Genomic DNA, 19,906 nt, shown 5'->3' with positions numbered 1-19,906 from the left:
TAAAGCATTGCCTGAGACTTCTCATTTGCTGCACGAACATTTCCCCTGGGGTACGTGTGAGACCACTCACACATGGTCAGGTTTTTTGTCTCACATACTACGAGGGTTTACAGCCTGCCCACTACATACCAGTATCACATTGGATTGCTTCTTATTCGGTGGCTTGCCTCTCTTTTCTAGTGTTTGACCATTCCTCTAAAGCATAGACACTCTACCATCCTTTTAACTGGTTGACTGGTATTCTTCCACTGCTCATTTTCAGGTATAACTTTTTCTCCTCTTTCTTTAAGCACGCCAACAGAGGGCATGTGTTTTTAAAAGCTCTCTCTTGTTGCTGCCTCCTCCCAACCAAACACCCCGCACACCACTCCCAAGCGCTGCGTTACCCCTCCTCTCCCAACTACCTCTTCCTCGAAAGGCTTTTTATTCCAACATTTGCCCTGATTTGCTCCCTCCTGCCATTACGCTGTCCACTGCTTCCTCCTCCTCCAATTTTTTTACATTGTTTTTTAAATTCTTCCACCCATCCGTTGCTCCCCTACTTGCTTTCTGTTGCTTCCCTCTATTCCGCCCCGACACTGCTCCCCAAGCATGGTAAACAAAAAAAACACATTTTTGAAGGGGCTGGCAGCTGCAATTAGCTGCTGGGTCGGTGTGCTTCTAAAAAGCGCATACGTGGAGGTAAAAACTGTGTTTCTTTCTTTTGTAATGCTACCATCTTGGATCGAAAAATACAAATAAAGAACCCCTTGCCAATCCGAAGAAGAGCGTTTACGTCATCATTTGTATGTGTGCCTAATGAATGATGCGGTGGTAGTACTGTCATGACACAAACACCCTATGTGCGCCCCAATATAAAAAGAAATTAATCATTCCTTGAGAAGGAATATGACACTATGAAAAGCCTGACATCACGGCTCCTCCCGATCATTTGTAATGACATACTTATAAGAAAATGAGTCATTAGCCTCTGCCTAGACGTTTTGGGTGGCAGGTAAAGCATATATTTATTTTTATTTTTATTTTCTTATAAAGCGTTAACAATCATCCAAGTAGGATATCACGGCGCTATGATTGCTAAGGTGCATGTGACGTTGGCATAGTTCAGGTTGGGTTAATCTGGATGGGGAAAGAGGAACGTTTTTTGCTGTTTCCTAAATGCCAGGTGGCATTCTGTGAGTCGAAGGGCTGTAGGCAGTTCGTTTCACTTGGTTGCAGCGATGTGGGAGAAGGCTCGCTCACCCATCCTGGCTCTCTTTACCCGAAGGGTTCTTGCACGAGCCAAGAATTGAGAGCGGAGGTTCCTGGTGGGAGCATAGAACTGAATCCTCTTTCTGAGGATAAGAGGGCCTGTCTTGTGCAGTGCTCTATGTGTTATACACATCATTTTAAAAGTTGCTCTTTGCTTCATTGGCAACCAATGGAGATCGCGCAGACAGCTCTTGGCTGAGTCGTATTTCCTTTTCATGCAGATAGCTTTGGCCGCTGCGTTCTGCACCATTTGGAGCTTGGTAAAGAGGTACTCTGCCATGCCTACGAACAGGGAGTTTCCATAGTCCAGCCTACTCATCAGGAGAGACTGGACCAGGATCTTTCTGCACTCTATTGGAATCCAGGGAAAGACTCTTTTAAGCATTTTTAGTATTGCAAAGCCTTTGCCGCAAATGGCAGCTACATGGGTTTTCATGGATAAGGATGTGTCTATTGTTATACCGAGATTCCTTGCTGTTGGTGTCGGAGCAGGTGGAGTGCCCAGGGCTTCTGGCCACCAGCTGTCGTTCCACAGTTGAGTGTGACCTCCAAACAGTAGTATCTCTGACTTGTCTGCGTTTAGTTTAAGGCAGTGCTTGTGCATCCATTCAGCCAGTTCAGAGAGACAGTTTAGTAACCTGTCTTTAGGGTTGTTCTTTTCATCCAAGATTACAGTAAGTTGGGTGTCGTCGGCATAGGAACAGATTTCGACGCCCCATGAGGGGAGAAATTATGAGAAACACTGCTAGATTTTAGAAGAGGGCTAGGGAATCCCAGACTAAACTAGACACTTAGATTGCTAGCCAAACAGCTGTGAATGGTACCTCACATTGGAAGAGACCCTGATATTCTATATCAAAGCCAAATTTGACCACACCACACACAACACACATCTAATACACTTTTGCTCAAACTAAACAGAGTAACCATGACTATGGTGAAATGGAAGGTTGCCTATTGGCTATAACTCTGAAGCAAGCTGAATCTGAACATGTTATCCCAGGGATCGCTGATGACCGCCACCATTTAATGACCAATCCGGTTGAGATTACCACAACATGCACCTCATTCTTTGGTAAATTAGATCACTCGGAGCATGCCGATACATGAGAAGAGGAATTAGTTTGCTTTTATCACCTAGACCTCCTGGAGCTCACAGCAGATATCATGACTAAGTGGGAGGGTGAGATTTATCAAGAAGAAATTAGCACAATCCTAGATGAAATATCCTCAGGACAAGCCCCCGAGAAGACCAGTTCATGTAGAATATCACACAATCAACAAACAGAAAAGGATCCGCTTATTGTGTAAGGAGTTTCAGGAAGCAAAATAAAAAGATGGAGTGTCTCCAGACCATAATGCTAAGATCTAATTTATTTTCAAACCAAGTCAAGATCACCTAACGGTCTGTTTCCCGGTAAAAGTCACAGCAAACATGCTTAATGGTGTAATTGCTCATCTAATCCATCCCTTCTAGGTGAGGTTTGCTCCAAGCTGTTCTTCCACCAAGCACTGAAGAGCACTGTGGCATATCTACAGCTGTGGTGACAAAGTTTCCATGCCACTTGATGGTGAAAAGGCTTTTGATTATGTGGAGTGGCCTTATCTCTCTAATGTTCTAAAAAAGAATGGGCATGCGGATTGACTTCCAGAAGGTGTGGTGGCTATACAAAAATACCATGGCAGTAAGCAACTGTGGACATTGCACATCCAACAAGGCTGCCAACTCTTCCCTCCTTACTACCCCTCCTAGCTCTTTCAGGGGTACAGTGCTTGATTCTTAATAAATTCTCATTTATTAGTGTTTTTAACCACTACTGCTCGGAGTGTACAAGCATGGTGAGAATACAGATGAGTGATTCATATCGCAATTAATAATTTAGAGGATTTACTCTTGGATTAGAATAACAGATCGAAGAAAGCCAGACTAAAACGTTTGAAAATGTAAATATTTTACACCTGTGGCACGGATCCCTCTTAGATTACATATGCCTAGCAGTTGGAGAGGGGTGCAACTTAATTGTGATATTGCTACTTTATTGTGGGAATGCTGAAGAGCAAACAGTACTAGGCAGATATCTGGGACAGAGTGAGATTGGGTCTGGGTATAGGTACTCCTTTATTTACCCAAACTGTGCTATGGCACAAAACATCTGCCTTAATTGAAATCACACATAAGCTTAAAAGATGGTTTCTGACATCGATAGCAGTAGCAAAGATTGGGATCCTAAAACTTTGGAAAGCGCAAAGGGCCTATATATATATATGATTCATGGTTGCAGGATATGTTCCATGTAACATCATTTGAGAAAATGACCACAATTCCACTTGGATTGGTAAATTTACTTGAATGTGAAGCAGACCAGCAGCAAATGGCAACTGCCAGGCCCATGGGGAAAAAAGTAAAAGATAAAAAAATTGAAATGCCCATGGATTGAGGGAGCAATGGGGTAGCCGGTGGGGGTGAAGCCACATGGAAAGTGTAGCATGGTGGGAGTAATGAAGACACTTGAGGTTGGCTTTGGGACAGTTAAAATAAATTGGGAAAAGCCAGGGATGGTTGGAGAAAGCAATGGAAAAGCCTAGAGGGGGGAAGGATCAACACTGAAGATGCTGCTGGGGGGGCGAGCGGGGGGGGGGGGTTAGGGGTGAAACAGCTCATAAGGGAGGGAGGAAGCAAACACGTGCACTCTCCTAGAGGGGTGAAAACAAATAAAAAGTAGTTACCAGGTGGAAAGATGCACATCATGCATTCAAGAGGATGGGAAAGAAGCTATGCTCCATGGGAAGGACACACATTACAAGAGAAAAGAAAGGCAATAAAGTGAGGTGATAAAAACCAAAAGTAATAAGCAAGCCAACCAATGAGAACTAGTAGGCTTGCTCTAATTCCACTTTAAGTTTTTGGTTTAGACCACAAGAAGTCTTTCGCATACAGGCGAGACCTAAACAGGAGACGAGGGACAAAAAATCCATGTGAAAGTTGCAGAAAAGAATAAATGGTTGCAGGAAAACAGGAAGCAAGTGGAACGAATAAGGAGGCTTCGGAGCCGTGCTTCGAGCAACCACAGAAAGAGAGTTGTGAAGTATTGTCTCATTACGAAGCATTGCCTTTTCTCACGAATGGCGAAAGCAGTATTTCCAAAGGAAGCAGGTCGTGATGCATGTGCATGAGTTCTTTACATTAGTTTGATGTCATGCCATGAGCGAACTACTCTCCTTCTTAAGCACTCTGCTCTTGATAATGGCGTCTATCTATCAAAGCCATCTCTCACATCACAATGTGGCAGGAAAAGCTAGGTTGAGCCGAAGCAGTAGCACATAGCTAATTACTCACATTCTCTGTGAGAGTTAATAGGTTGCTGCAAGGTAGCAGGCTAGGGACAGGAGCAAAGTGCTGAGGAAAGAGATTCTAACATGGCCTTCACATACATGCAAACATTTTGGAAGAGGAAAGTGGGAGATTTCTGAAACATAATCAGGGGAATATATGGGATAACACAATAGAAAAGCGAGAATGGGTCTAGCATCAGCACCCACGGGTGCGGTAGGCGGCCACAATGGAAGGCTTTGGCACACCATAACTGTCCACGCCTGGAATAACAGGGAGCATACTAACCGATCTGAACGATACTCAAGGGAAGACAGCAGTACGGGGAGGAGGGCGGGGGGTCATAGATGTTGTATGAGGCCTTATTGTCGGGAGCGGGGACTATTTACGGTGCATGGTGCATAGCTAAAGGGACTACGGTGAACTTCCAAGCTGCAATGTGCAGATGGGGCACGACAAGGACATTGCCAACATCAGCAGGTCAATGGGTTGCATTACCTGCCCAAGACAAATGTGCATTGCTATTTCACAGATGTATGCTGTACGCAAAATAAAAGGCAATAAAGTTTGTTTAAAATATATATATAATAATCAGGGGAATATATTTCTCCCATTGACTTCAATAGCGGCCTGCATCGGGTCTATTGGCATGTATGGGACTTGCATGTATGCTGCTGCGGGATCATATATTAGAATCTCAAATGTAAGTTTTATCCATACCGGTCAGGAGCACAGAGAATATGGCAGGCAGAGAAATTGCAACAAAAATATTTTGCACTTGCTTGCAGCAGCAGATTTGTGGCAGTGCATAATCCGAGTCACAAGACCAGCCCCTGACATCTGAAGCCCGTCAAGGAGTCTGGTTTCTGCCTGCAGGGGGCGGGAGACTCGCCTTGAAAATTAGTAGTCTCCCGCCTGGATAGGGAGGGATGGCATGTATGCCTTCATTTATACATACAACCAGATTCACACAGCATGCATGTCTGACTGCCATTTTACAGTAGTCGTAATGTATGAAGCAAAGCCCAAGAGAGGGCATAGGCCACTCAGAAGTCGCAGCGCAGAAACTGGAGCATGTTGTTGCACCTGTGATTCCAACATAGTTCCCAGACTTACACAGGGGCGCATGCCTGGCACCCATGTTTTAATGGTTCTTAAAATGATTGTGCCTCAGAGCAGCAGCCAGCGGCTCCGTTACAGTGGCAGAAGAACCTGAGCAGCCATGTTTGAATGGTTATTAAAATGATTGTGCCTCATACCAGTAGCCAGAGGCTCCGTTATAGTGGTGTAAGAATCTGAGGAGGGAAGAGACGGTCATTGCAGCTGGAGCTGCATGATGGCTCCAGTGGCAGAGGTGCCAGGAGAAAAGATCAGCAGTATGAAGGGATGCATGCACAGTAGCAGCCCTGCCAACTTGTGCAAGATTCAGGGCGCCTCACAAAAAAGTAGACATTCGCGAAATGCCAAATGCTGGTCCCAACAGATCATGGTGAGCCACCCAATGCCTTTTTAAGAGGGCTAGGGCAGGTAAGCCACAGCCGATGTAGGCTGACCAAAACCTCATTATATTTATGTGTATGCTATCTGCGGTCTGTAGAGTATAATATCAGCTTCACATAAAACAGAGTACTTATCACACACATCCATACAGAAGTGATATCAACCGCATCAAAATAAGAAATCAGATTCCTATCACCATATAAAAATTATAAGCCAACAAAAAGAATACCAGAAAATGTGAGTTACAAACCGCAAAGCCAATGGGAAGTAATGGGCGAAATGCATTCCTAGGTGTGCTTTCTGAATGTCCCAAGATGTCTTTAGCAAACCAGACAGCTGCACTGTCTGGGAGGATTCGACCCAAAAATTAGTTCCATTTAAGAGGTTATTTGTACAGAACATTTCATGAGCTAAACCATTTATATGCACTGAATATCACCACTGTCTCAGAAATAACAAGAACGGACCTTAGCATTTGTATTTGTTCAACATTTTAAAAAATGGAGAAGGTTCTTCCTCAAATACATTTACTGCGAAATGGTTACGGATTCTTGTACTTGATCTCGGAAGCTTCTATTTCTCAATGGGGCTCAGCCTGAACGATTTTCCTGGTTTTGTTTTTTCTGATGAACGGGAACTGCTTCACACAGCATTTGGTGTGCTTTACTGACAATGTAAGTCACTTTAACCATAAACCTGTCACCTATTACACAATGTAGCAATTCGCACAATATTCAACATATGATCTTATTTTCTCAGGCAAACCACGAACTTTGGTGCTAATTCCAGGCGATTTCTAGGTTTCTAGTCCAATCTAGTATGTCACATTGCATCTAACACCATAACCACCTATTCTTCAACTGATTCAGGGCAGCACACTCATGAGCCAGTAAAACTGTAACAAAAGTCACATCAAATTTGTCACAATTCAGATCTTCACAAGCCATAAAATGTAGATCGCGACAGTCTCATGGTTTGGCTACAACTCATAAAGCAAAGGAATGCCACTAACTGGCACCTTTGAAATTGTGGTTTTTGTTTACTCCTCTTCTTACCTGATCGTTTCCTCCTGATACAGTGAGCTAACAACGGGGCCCCCGAATGCAGTCTTCCGCTCCACACTTTTCTGTTCACCAGCCTGAAAATGAGAGAAGACATCAGCAGGTTTTGACAACAAATGAGACACTGTTGTAAGTAAGGCTGCACTGTATCTCACTGTAGTCTAAACATAATTAATACATGCCAATGACAAACTGCTGGCTGAACACTCTTCAACATAAAATCAAGAGTATAATTTATTCACTTAAAAAAAGCACATAACAAGAACTTTATACATCACCAAACTTTGATTAACATAATACTGAGTGGATATAATCTCAGTGAGAACTGCTTTATGGGCACGGTGGACAATAAATAAAAGCATATTCTCGTACCCTAATTGTATAATTAAGGAAGCATAACTTTGCTACTTAATGCTTGTGCGCAGTAAAGCAGTTTTTTACTGGCGAGTTGCTTGTTAAGATCTGTAATCCCAGATTTGCCCTCAAGTGGTTTTGACAGATCGCAGTTTTCACTATTATCAGCCACATATGGACACTTGGGTAGATGTTTGCAAATACATCGTCACTCCTGGCCATGTCCACTAAAGTATTTTTTTTCCTGCACTCAATGGAAGATATCATCTTTGATAACATGACGGCTAGAGCAATGTACAACAGTGATACAGCAACCGTTCAAGGAGGCAGATGCCTAGTCCAGATCTGCGTCTGCATGAATACTACCTGATGGAGCGAGGTCCTGAACAGTGTCACACTGAAAAATACAGGAGACAACTCAACAATCAAGCTACGCCTCTGGGGGCGCTCTCCTGTATTAGGATTATCTATTCAATATCTGAAGTATTTTTCAGCAAAGAAAAATTTGTAAACACTGTTGTCATTAGAATAAAAAATATACAATGCAGAACAATCAAAATGAGTAGGCATTGGAAAAGATAAAGACCCAATCGATCAAAACACCCGAGTTGGCAACAAAATCTTAAAACGAAAGAAAAAAGGAAACACCATGAATTGATCACCCCAACAATTCTCCAACCCTCAAATCTGGAACTAGAAACGTTTTCATTTCATTTTGGAACATAATCAAACGTTTTGAAGAGTGTACATAAGGTAAAGAGGATTCCAGAAAAGCCTGATGCCATTCTGGAACTTCTTGTTTTGGCTCTCGGAAAAAAATATTCAACTATAACTTTCTGAAACACACAATTTAACAGAAATATGATACTTCTGCTTTTAATATCAAAACCCTGCAATCTGAATCTGACCTCAAGGGGAAGCAACAATAATAAAAAGGTCATAGTATGGTAAATCAAATTTACTTGCGCCCACAATAAGTGCTGTTGCTGAATGAAATGCAAATTACTACAATTTCAGTATGCATTTTGACAAGCCAATCAAAACTGCGTTGTCTCTGTTTATACTGGACAGAACCTGTATGTATTTAATTGAAAAGCATCAGCAAATTAAGCATTAATGCACTTATGAAGCAAGACCTGGGAATGTGGTGGGAAGACGTTATTTGTGAGTAAAGCTAGGGAGCTACACCAGTCAACAGTACTTCAAAGAAAACATTATTTATCATCGGATTAACATTAAAGTGAGTGAACTTGCCCAGCAACTCACCATCTACTGCATCACATAAGGAGTTTTGTTGACAAGTCTTAATCACGTGCCTGAGGTCAAAGCTGAAAAAGAAGCTAAAGGAGGCCTGAAGTGAGTTTGTAGGAGCCTGGGAACAAACGTCTGTCAACATGCAGGACAACCCTACTGGTCAAAAAAGTTACCAGGTGTTGGAAAGGCGACCCCGGGGGAGACAGAAGGTGTCTGACTGTCCGCCCCGAGACCCACCTCTCTGTATGGACTAGGCCGAGCGCCGTAGGGAGGCCTCCTTGGCGAGGCTCCTCTTCTACAATCGTAACAGCAGAGTAATCACACTACTTACAGATAGACACTACACAGGAAGGAGGTTCACAAGAATCTTTATATAAGTACTCAAAGCAAGTTCTTGGCAGGATAGCGGCAAGGATCGAGGGATCCGTAATGTCTTGATCTCGGGGGAAAGGGGGTAGCGGGACAGTCTTGGCACCCACTGGTGCGTGGATAGTTCAAGGGTTCAGGCCGCGACAGCGTCAGCAGGGCCTCGGAGATAGTTCAGCGGGGTCAGGCCGCGACAGCGTCAGCAGGGCCTCGGAGATAGTTCAGCTTGGTCAGGCCGCGACAGCGTCAGCAGGGCCTCGAAGGTGGTTTAGCTTGGACAGGCCGCGACAGCGTCAGCAGGGCCTCGAAGGTAGTTCAGCTTGGTCAGGCCGCGACAGCGTCAGCAGGGCCTCGAAGGTGGTTTAGCTTGGACAGGCCGCGACAGCGTCAGCAGGGCCTCGAAGGTAGTTCAGCTTGGTCAGGCCGCGACAGCGTCAGCAGGGCCTCGAAGGTGGTGTAGCTTGGACAGGCCGCGACAGCGTCAGCAGGGCCTCGAAGGTAGTTCCAGGTGCAAGAGTTCGGATCAGGATCAGCCGCGACGAGGTCAGCAGGGCTTCCACTCCAGATACAACTACCGTCTTGATCCGGGGCTGGCCCAGATATAGGACTGGAGGGCTTTGATGTCCGGACCCTCGCGCCTGGGGGTCAGAGGGGCCGGGATGAAGGTGTCCAGACACCCAGCAGGGGGGCGGAGCCAGCGCCCAGGGAGCCGGGAGAGCGATCGATACCAGGCGTCCGGGGGTGGGGGAAGGCCCCTCGAGACTCTCCTCCTCCGGGGTCTGGTCGAGTGGCCACTTTACCACCTGGGAGGATCCTGGTGCCTCAATGTCTGGGCTTCGCTGGGGCCGGGCCCGGGATGGCTGCGGCCACGTGTTCGGGGCGTGAGGGTCCCAAGATGGAGTCGGGCCGAAAAGGGTGGCCGGGTCAGGGTGCCAGGCTGGCAGCGTTGGCGAGCAGGTTCCGCCGGGGTCCCCGGGAGGGGGAGAGCTGTAGGTGGCCGGGGAGGCTGCTCGTGCCGATGGTTCGTGAATGTGCGGGTCAGGGGGGTCGATAGTAGGTAAATGGAGGGCCGATGTCGTCCCGGGCCCGCCATGCGGACGGGGTCGGACCACGCCACGAGGCCGTGTCCAACACACGTCCCCTCCAGCTGAAGGCGGGGAGAGTCACCCAACGTCCTGGGGGCTCTCTTCGTCGAGGCGGAAAAACCGGGACAGGCCGTCAGCGTTGGCGTGGTCACTGCCAGGGCGATGCTCCACCGTGAAATCCATGCCTTGGAGGGAGATGGACCATCGCAGCAGTTTGGGATTTTCGCCACGCATGTGCATCAGCCACCTTAGGGGCCGGTGGTCAGTCTGCACCCGGAAGTGGGTGCCGAAGAGGTAGGGCCTGAGTTTCTTGAGGGCCCACACGACAGCGAAGGCTTCTCTCTCGATGGTGCTCCATCGCTGCTCTCGGGCCAGCAGCCGCCGGCTGATGAAGGCCACAGGATGATCAGTTCCCGCGGAGTCCATTTGCGATAGGACCGCCCCGATGCCGTGTTCCGAGGCATCGGTCTGGACCACAAACTCTCGGCTGTAGTCGGGGGCCTGGAGCACAGGGGCGGTACACATGGCTGCTTTCAAGGTCTCGAAGGCCACCTGACACGCGGGTGTCCACTGCACTTTTTGGGGCCGGTTCTTCGAGGTCAGTTCCGTGAGGGGGCCCACAATGCTCCCATAGTTCTTGACAAAACGCCGATAGTACCCCGTGAGCCCCAGGAAGGCTCGGACGGCGGTTTGGTTGACCGGGGGTTCCCAGGCTAGGATGGCGTCGATCTTGGGTTGGAGGGGAGCCACTTGGCCGCTCCCCACTTGGTGTCCCAGATAGGTCACGGACCCTTGGCCTATCTGGCACTTGCTGGCCTTCACAGTTAGCCCGGCCCGGCGGAGGGCGGTCAGGACCTCCCAAAGGTGTTTCAGGTGCTCAGCCCAGTGGAGGCTGTAGACCGCAATGTCGTCTAGGTAGGCGGCACTGAACTCTTCTAGCCCCGCCAGTACTTTGTTTACTAGTCTCTGGAAGGTGGCCGGGGCGTTTTTCATGCCGAAGGGCATCACCTTGAACTGGAAGTGGCCGTCGGGTGTGGAGAAGGCTGAGCGCTCCTGGGCGCTAGGGGTGAGGCCGATCTGCCAATACCCGGCGGTGAGGTCGAAGGTACTGAGGTACTTGGCGGCCCCCAGGCGGTCGATCAGTTCATCGGCCCGGGGGATGGGATGTGCATCGGTTCTCGTAACAGCATTCAGCCCCCGGTAGTCGACCCAAAACCGGAGTTCTGGCGGGGCGCCAGGTGCGGCGGCCTTGGGGACCAGGACCACTGGGCTGGCCCAGGGACTGTCGGAGGGTTCGACTACCCCCAGGGCCAGCATCTTGGTGACTTCCGTCTGGATGCAGGCCCGAACTCGGTCGGGGACCCGGTAGGCCCGGTGTCGTACTGGCTGACTGTCCCCGGTGTCGACATCGTGGACACACCATTGGGTAACCCCGGGGGTGAGGGAGAACAGATCTGTGAATTGTCCCAACAGTTCCTGACAGTCTTGGCGCTGTGCGGGGGTCAGGTCGGGGGAGAGAGAGATCCCTTCGACGGAGCCGTCCTTCTCAGTGCACTTTAGGAGGTCAGGCAAGGGCTCGGAGTCGTCTTCGGTCCCATCGTCGGTAGCGAGTAGCAGGCTCAGTTCTGTGCGGGTAAAATGAGGTTTGAGCCGGTTGGCGTGCAGAACCCGGAGGGGGTTCCGGGGAGACTCCATATCCACGAGGTAAGTGACGGGGCTCTTGCGCTCGATCACCTTGAAGGGCCCCGACCATTTGTCCTGGAGGGCACAGGGTTCGACCGGGGACATGACCCAGACCCGCTGGCCCGGCTCGAACTCGATGGAGGAGGAGTGCTGGTCGTACCAGCGTTTCATGTCCTCCTGACTGGCCTCCAGGTTGGCCTCTGCAAGGGCCCGGAACTTCCGAGTCTGGTTTCGGAGGGTCAGGAGGTATCGGTAGACATCCGGGGGTGCGTCTTTGACGGTAGTTTCCCAGCCCTCTTTGACCAGGCTGAGCGGACCTCGGACAGGGTGTCCGTACAAGAGTTCAAAGGGGCTGAACCCCAGGGATTTCTGTGGTACCTCCCGATAGGCAAACAGGAGGCAGGGCAGCAGGACGTCCCATCTGCGTCGTAGTGGCTCCTCTAGGCCCTGTATCATTCCCTTGAGTGTCCGGTTGAACCGCTCCACAAGTCCATTCCCTTGGGGATGATACGGGGTGGTGAACTTGTATGTGACCCCGCACTGTTGCCACAGGGACCGCATATATTTAGATATAAAGTTCGTGCCCTGATCGCTCACGACCTCCCGGGGGAATCCTACTCGGGAGAAGATCCCCATCAAGGCTCGCCCCACCACGGGAGCGGTGATGGTTCTGAGGGGGATGGCCTCAGGATAGCGGGTGGCGTGGTCCACCAGGACAAGTATGAAGCAATGCCCTTGCGAGGTTTGAGGGTCCAGGGGCCCCACAATGTCTATTTCCACTCGCTCGAAGGGGGTGGTCACTACTGGAAAAGGTTGGAGCGGGGCCTTCACCTTCTCCCCGCTCTTTCCGCTGGCTTGGCATGTCGGGCAGGTGCGGCAGTGGTTATGTACATCAGTGCGCATTTTGGGCCAGTAGAAATGGGTCACCAGGCGGCTGTAAGTTTTGTCCTGCCCCAGGTGCCCTGCGAGGGGCACATCGTGCGCCAGGTTCAAAAGGAAGTCTCTGAATCGCAGGGGAACCACTAGCACTCGGCTGGCCCCCAGCTCGGCAATTTTCTGTTCACTATATAGGAGGTCGTGGTCCCAGTAGACCCAGTGGGACCCTGAGGTGTCCCCGGTAGCTTGGGCAGCGGCTTGTTGGCGGGTCCCCTCGAGGGAAGGGCAGGTCTTCTGTTCCTGCCGAAATTGTTCTCGGGTGGGACCACCCTCTTGGCGCCATTGGGCGAGTTCGGGGATGTCGCTGAGCTCGGGGTGGTTTCCGGGCTCCGAGGGCCTGGTCTCCGAGTCGCATTCTTCATGGATGGCCGAGGGTGGTGGCTCGGGCCACTCTGGCTCTTCGGTCGGGGCGGCCTCGGTCGCTGCCGGGGCTCGGGCCGCCATAGATCGTGTCGTCGCACAGACCCACTCTGGTATTCCCATCATTCCTAGGTGCTCTCTCCGCTCGACTTGGGCCCAGGGAGAGCTCTCGAGGTCGTTCCCAAGGAGGCAGTCCACGGGGGCGTCGTCCCGGACGGTCACCTTGAGGGTGCCCGACACTCCCCCCCCCATTCGAAGGGAATTCGGGCCACCTGGCATAGAGTCTCGGAGTTGTCGGCGGCCCTCACGGGGCAGCGTACGTTTGGGATGATCTGTTCGGGGGTCACCAAGTGGCAGCGGACGGCGGTCACACTGGCTCCCGTGTCTCGGAGGGCTTCGGTCCGCCGTCCATTGATGTGGACCCACTGACGGTATTTTCGAGTGTTGCTCGGTAGCGGGGCCTGGGGGACCATGTCTCTATTGCCCAGGCAGGCTAGGGCCATGGCGGCCGGTTCATACTCGATCTGTTCTTCCTCGTAGACCTCTACGTCTTCTTCTCCCTCTCCTCCCAGAGCTGCAGCAGCAAACTGGCGGGTCGGAGGCCCAGTGGTGCCAGGACGCTGGTTCAAGGGGCAGAGGGGGTCACTGGCATAGTGGCCGGTCCGCTGGCATCTGTGGCAAGTAACGTTCGGGTGGGGCCCCGGCCGTGCTGGGGGGTCCCTCTTCAGGGACGGCGAAGTGTTACTCGGGGGGAACCCGGGAGGGGGGCCCCGGCCCGCGGCTGGCGGGAAGCTTCGGCTCTGGTTCTGTCCTCCTCCGCCCCCCCGCTGGCGGGGGTGCCCCCGGCCGCCCTGACCGGGTTCTCCTATCGGTGTTCGGGGGACCCGGGTGCTCACCCATCGATCTGCCTCGACGGCGAGTTTCCGGGGCTCTGTTAGCTTGCTGTCGAGTAGATGCTGTCGGAGCTCGACAAAGCAGTTGTTGGAGAGGTGTTCCCAAACGATGAGGTTGAACAGCTGCTCGTAGGTGGACACTTTGCTGCCCTTTATCCATCCTTCCAGGGCCCGGCTATAAAAGTTCACGTACTCGACCCACGTGGTACCGGGGATTTTCTTGCAGTCTCTGAATCTCTGCCGGTACATCTCGGGGGTGAGGCCATACCGGACAAGCAGGGCGTCCTTCATGTGGTCATAGGAGGACATTACGTCGTCGGCCAGTTCTAGCAGGGTGTCTCTTCCTTCGCTGATGAATCTCCCCCATAAGCCGGCACCCCAGTCTGATCGCGGAATGCGGTGCGCGGTCATGGCAACTTCGTACGCCTTGAACCATTGCTGGATATCGTCATTCTTGTAGTACTCCTTTACGATATCCTTCGGGATGTGGATCTTTGGGTCGGCAGGCGGTGAGGGGTTCCGGGCTACCGTGGCGCCAGTTCCTTCGAGGTTGGCTTTGAGTTCGAGTTCTTTGAGGCCACGCTCGTGCTCGTATGCGAGTTTTTTTTCTTCCAATTCTCTTTGCCGTCGCCTCTCTTCCAGATCTCCCTCTAATCGCCGTTGTTCAAGGGCCATTTTTTTTTCTGCTAATTGGAGTTCTCCGTCCAGCCGGAGTCGGGCGAGCTCTAGTTCATGGAGCCGACTCCTCTCTCGCTCCCGGGCATCTTCGTGGGAGAGGCCCGGGTCCCTGTTGGCGGTTCTTTCTTCTATGGGGGCTATGGCGGTACTCACGGGTACTTCTCGGACAATGTCATCGTTCGGTTGGGGTGGGGTCTCTCTGGTCTCCACCCAGGTTTGCAGCGCTTCTTTGAAATCGTCTTTTGTACTTAGTCCAGTGGTAGCGATACCCAAGTCTTTGCAAAATTGTTTAAGTTCTTTATGGGTATACTCCTCTAACAGGTCTTTCTGGAATTCTGCGGTCGTTCCGGCCTCCTTAGTAGTCATCGTGGCTGTGGATCTCTGTCAGTAGTGACGTGTTACTCGCTGTACGATTTGCGTGGGCTCGGATCCCGTCTCTTGCCACCAATGTTGGAAAGGCGACCCCGGGGGAGACAGAGGGTGTCTGACTGTCCGCCCCGAGACCCACCTCTCTGTATGGACTAGGCCGAGCGCCGTAGGGAGGCCTCCTTGGCGAGGCTCCTCTCCTACAATCGTAACAGCAGAGTAATCACACTACTTACAGATAGACAGTACACAGGAAGGAGGTTCACAAGAATCTTTATATAAGTACTCGAAGCAAGTTCTTGGCAGGATAGCGGCAAGGATCGAGGGATCCGTAATGTCTTGATCTCGGGGGAAAGGGGGTAGCGGGACAGTCTTGGCACCCACTGGTGCGTGGATAGTTCAAGGGTTCAGGCCGCGACAGCGTCAGCAGGGCCTCGGAGATAGTTCAGCGGGGTCAGGCCGCGACAGCGTCAGCAGGGCCTCGAGGATAGTTCAGCTTGGTCAGGCCGCGACAGCGTCAGCAGGGCCTCGAAGGTGGTTTAGCTTGGACAGGCCGCGACAGCGTCAGTAGGGCCTCGAAGGTAGTTCAGCTTGGTCAGGCCGCGACAGCGTCAGCAGGGCCTCGAAGGTGGTTTAGCTTGGACAGGCCGCGACAGCGTCAGCAGGGCCTCGAAGGTAGTTCAGCTCGGTCAGGCCGCGACAGCGTCAGCAGGGCCTCGAAGGTGGTGTAGCTTGGACAGGCCGCGACAGCGTCAGCAGGGCCTCGAAGGTAGTTCCAGGTGCAAGAGTTCGGATCAGGATCAGCCGCGACGAGGTCAGCAGGGCTTCCACTCCAGATACAACTACCGTCTTGATCCGGGGCTGGCCCAGATATAGGACTGGAGGGCTTTGATGTCCGGACCCTCGCGCCTGGGGGTCAGAGGGGCCGGGATGAAGGTGTCCAGACACCCAGCAGGGGGGCGGAGCCAGCGCCCAGGGAGCCGGGAGAGCGATCGATACCAGGCGTCCGGGGGTGGGGGAAGGCCCCTCGAGACTCTCCTCCTCCGGGGTCTGGTCGAGTGGCCACTTTACCACCTGGGAGGATCCTGGTGCCTCAATGTCTGGGCTTCGCTGGGGCCGGGCCCGGGATGGCTGCGGCCACGTGTTCGGGGCGTGAGGGTCCCAAGATGGAGTCGGGCCGAAAAGGGTGGCCGGGTCAGGGTGCCAGGCTGGCAGCGTTGGCGAGCAGGTTCCGCCGGGGTCCCCGGGAGGGGGAGAGCTGTAGGTGGCCGGGGAGGCTGCTCGTGCCGATGGTTCGTGAATGTGCGGGTCAGGGGGGTCGATAGTAGGTAAATGGAGGGCCGATGTCGTCCCGGGCCCGCCATGCGGACGGGGTCGGACCACGCCACGAGGCCGCGTCCAACACCAGGGAAAAAAATGTGCACTAAAAAGTCATATGCAGAATTCTAAATCAAACATTTCCAACGTGAGCGGAGATCTGAGGATGTCAGAGTGCAGGTCAACAGAATGGGCACTGACGGAACATGGAAGTGTCCTCCCCAATAATACACTTTATTCACTACACCACTTTTACTCCTACTCCTTGAGTTCGCTCTTCCTCCTCAGTGATTAAAAGGTTACCAGAACCTCTGGATTGCAACCCACCTCTTAGCTTGGGCAGTGCAGCTTTACCACAGAGCATACGCTGAGCAATGGTTCTCATTTCTTACACTATCTGTCCAGAAGCAACAGATCCTTTATAGCTATATCAGTGGGGGACTGTTGTGATTGCTATGAAATCTAACGGAGACATGGAGTAAGCTAAAATTGCATGATCAAGCATAATATGTTTTCTTCTAGGATTGCATGACAGGCCCTTTTTTAGGTCTCGCCTAGACGAAAGCAAAAGCGAAGCTTTTGCTGTCTAGGGAGACTACTTATGTCGCCACTTTCCAGGGATTCCGGGGAATGTAGACAGCAGACTGTGACGAGCTTGTCCTCCTGGCGATTGTATCTCGTGAGCGCGCACATCGCGTCGCCGTCCCTGCTATTCCCATGCACAGAAAGGCTCCCGCACGCATGCGCACATACACACACTGCATACACACACACGCACCCCCCCCTTTAACAGACACACGCGCAGACAGACACACGCACGCACAGACACACTACAACAGACACACGCGCACACCCCACCCCCACTCACCCCTCCTCCTCCGCAACACACTCACCTGTTCTGGCGGTGCTCGGCGTGCCTCTCGGGCGGCGGTTGCGCTTTGCGGGGCTCTCTCACCACATGATAGCCCCGCCTTCTTCATGCGCCCGGCCGCTCTTCACCCGGTCCCCCATCTCGGGACCGAGACTTGATCAGGAGCCCTCGGGGCTCCTCGGACAGTGGCTTCTCTCTCGCGCCGCGATGGGGGCGGGACTTCCGGTTGGGGCCGCGCTGCGATTGGCCGGCTGCCCAACCGCTTCCGGGTCGTCGCAGGCAGCGCGGCGGCCCGGCGGGAAGCGGGAACTTGTTGTTTCAGTGTTACTTATGGTTGTCCAGAGCAAACTCGCGTACTAAATATTTTTCGTCTGAACAGTATTTCTTCTCATTAAACCTACAATACTCTCGGAACACATCAGGGGATATCGCATACCTTTCTTAAGAAGCAAAAAATAAAAAGCGATATAAGACATCACTAAGACAACTGTCGCAGCAACACCCCCGTGAAATACTATGAAATTAAAGTTTAAGGTTGGTAAATTGTGGTCTGATTCATCCTGCTTTTAAAATTTCTCGGATAGCATAACGATTTTTTGTGTGCATCTTGCTGGTTCCTAGTATTTTAAGTAATTTGTTAGGAGATAGGGTGGGGAAGCATTTCGCATCCTGTTAGCCCTGTCTGCCGTTTGTGTGTAAATGTAGAAATATTATTCTGCAACCGTGCTAATGAGTCCTTTGTGGGGGCTAACAGACTTGCTTATTAGGATAGGGGTTTCAGTGGCGTGCGTATTTGGAATGGGAACAGTACAAATGCTAAAATGTGTGCATTACTGGCAAGTGACTGGCCATTGCTTCCACACTGTCTACATGTGTTTAATGGTTGCCTCGAATCGCTGCTGGGGAGCTTGGTGTGCTCTTCTGGCGCTGATACACGAGGAAGAGTCATGCAGATGAAAACCCATTCCATGACTAGCCATGAGAGTGGTCAGCAAGTGGAAGACAATCTGCAACAGTCGTTGGTGTTCCTGTGTGGTTTATTGCCCAGACCAGTGGCCTTATTAAGGCTGCAGCGTTAACAGCATAATTATGAATGTACTCTTATCGCCATTTGATTCAGTCGAATGCATGGCTTGCGGACTTCAACATCGTTTCTAGCTAAAACAGGACATTTTGCTGCAAACTCGTGCTACAACACAGTGGCAGGTCTTTACGAAAGCAAATAGTTTTTTAGTTCAATTGATTGCTGTATGCCTGTGTTGGACTGGTACTGATGAGGTGAACATGTTCAAACTGTATTAGTGTTAAAAATGCCACAAATGCTAAATACAGTTATGAAACCTGCTCCATAGTTTAGTCCTCTCATCCTGGCTAATTCCAGTGGCTCTGATACCATGTTGCTTTTCAGCTCTAAAGTGAGATACTCCATCGTCCGCTAGTTGGCTGTTTGATTTATCCTTTCTCTATAATGCGCTTTCGTACGCTTCTTATATTTTTCAATTTATTGCTCTAATTAAACTGCCACCATAAGTCTAAACAAGCATTTACAATGCAATAGGTCTCGGGTTTGGGAGCGATAAAGCTATTGGCATTGTAAATGACAATGCCTTTTATTTATGTTTTAAAAACCAACACATAAATAAAAGGCATTGCCATTTACAATGACAATAGCTCAAACTCATACAACTGCGAGACCTATTGCATTGCAAATGCTGGTCTTTTCTGTCTATTCGCTATTGATGACTCGCTCTATGTGTGCTATCCTTTGAAACATGGGACACCAGCCTGGACTTAATAGATAGTGCTGCACACCTGTAGCTATTATACTGTGTTAAGACCATTTAGAGCACGGTGGGCCAATAGAAGTGTATCAACAGGAGCCGTTAAGTTATTTACATACTGTATAATCAATGACAATGTTATATGTGTGTTTACTGTGTTTACATATATTTGAAAACAATAAAACAAAAGGTTACCAGACATGGGAAGGCGTAGAACCACTTCTACCTGTGATCTCCCCTAGGTGACCATCTTAACCCAGAAGCGATGCATTGGTCACCGCTGTCCGCTCTGGGTGTGGAAGCGAAAGGGGGGGGTGGGGGGGGGGGGGACAGGCGGGTGCTGTCACTGACCCAAACAAGGTCCAGTAACCACTACTGCAGATCATGTGCATTTGTTTCAGAAATCTGGACATGGTAGGAGAGGTCTGCTTGATGTTGGGCTCGCTGAGACTACATATCCTACTACAGAGCCTGCATATGCCAACTGGTGTGCTCAACCAGCAGGATGCAGGAGGCTATCAGTATCAGCAACCTCAAAGTCGACCTCACTGAAATCCAGTACCAAGGCTGAAACATTGGGATCATAGCCTGAACTCCTGGACCCTATTTCCCAGGGAAAAGACACAAAATAGTTCCATGTCCAGAATGGCTCTGATGAAGGGGAGTGTCTGGGAAGGAATCATGTGTCACTTAGGCCTGATAATAGTCAACCCCAAGGATGACAGGAGGTTTGCCGTAGTCTGGAGGTGGTTGGCGACTGCCATAGCGAGCCTGCCGTCAACAGCCAGTCAACGATGTAGGGGAAGACTGGGACAGGGA

The 19,906-nt window shown here is 50.8% G+C and overlaps 1 protein-coding gene across 2 annotated transcripts in view; it reads right to left on the bottom strand.

The window, feature by feature from the left end:
• ACBD6 (acyl-CoA binding domain containing 6) overlaps window positions 1-19,906 on the bottom strand; it is a 395,397-nt gene that overhangs the window by 210,256 nt on the left and 165,235 nt on the right. For both annotated transcript variants that reach the window (XM_078643536.1, XM_078643527.1), the window contains exon 4: window positions 7,138-7,220. In XM_078643536.1, the coding sequence (XP_078499662.1) occupies window positions 7,138-7,220 (83 nt within the window). The remainder of the gene's footprint in view (window positions 1-7,137; window positions 7,221-19,906) is intronic.

Source organism: Lissotriton helveticus, chromosome 1_1, assembly GCF_964261635.1.
Source record: "Lissotriton helveticus chromosome 1_1, aLisHel1.1, whole genome shotgun sequence".
In the NCBI taxonomy this organism is placed as follows: Eukaryota; Metazoa; Chordata; class Amphibia; order Caudata; family Salamandridae; genus Lissotriton; species Lissotriton helveticus.
Note: the sequence above shows the minus strand (reverse complement) of the source record. Positions and strands in the feature narration are given on the sequence as shown.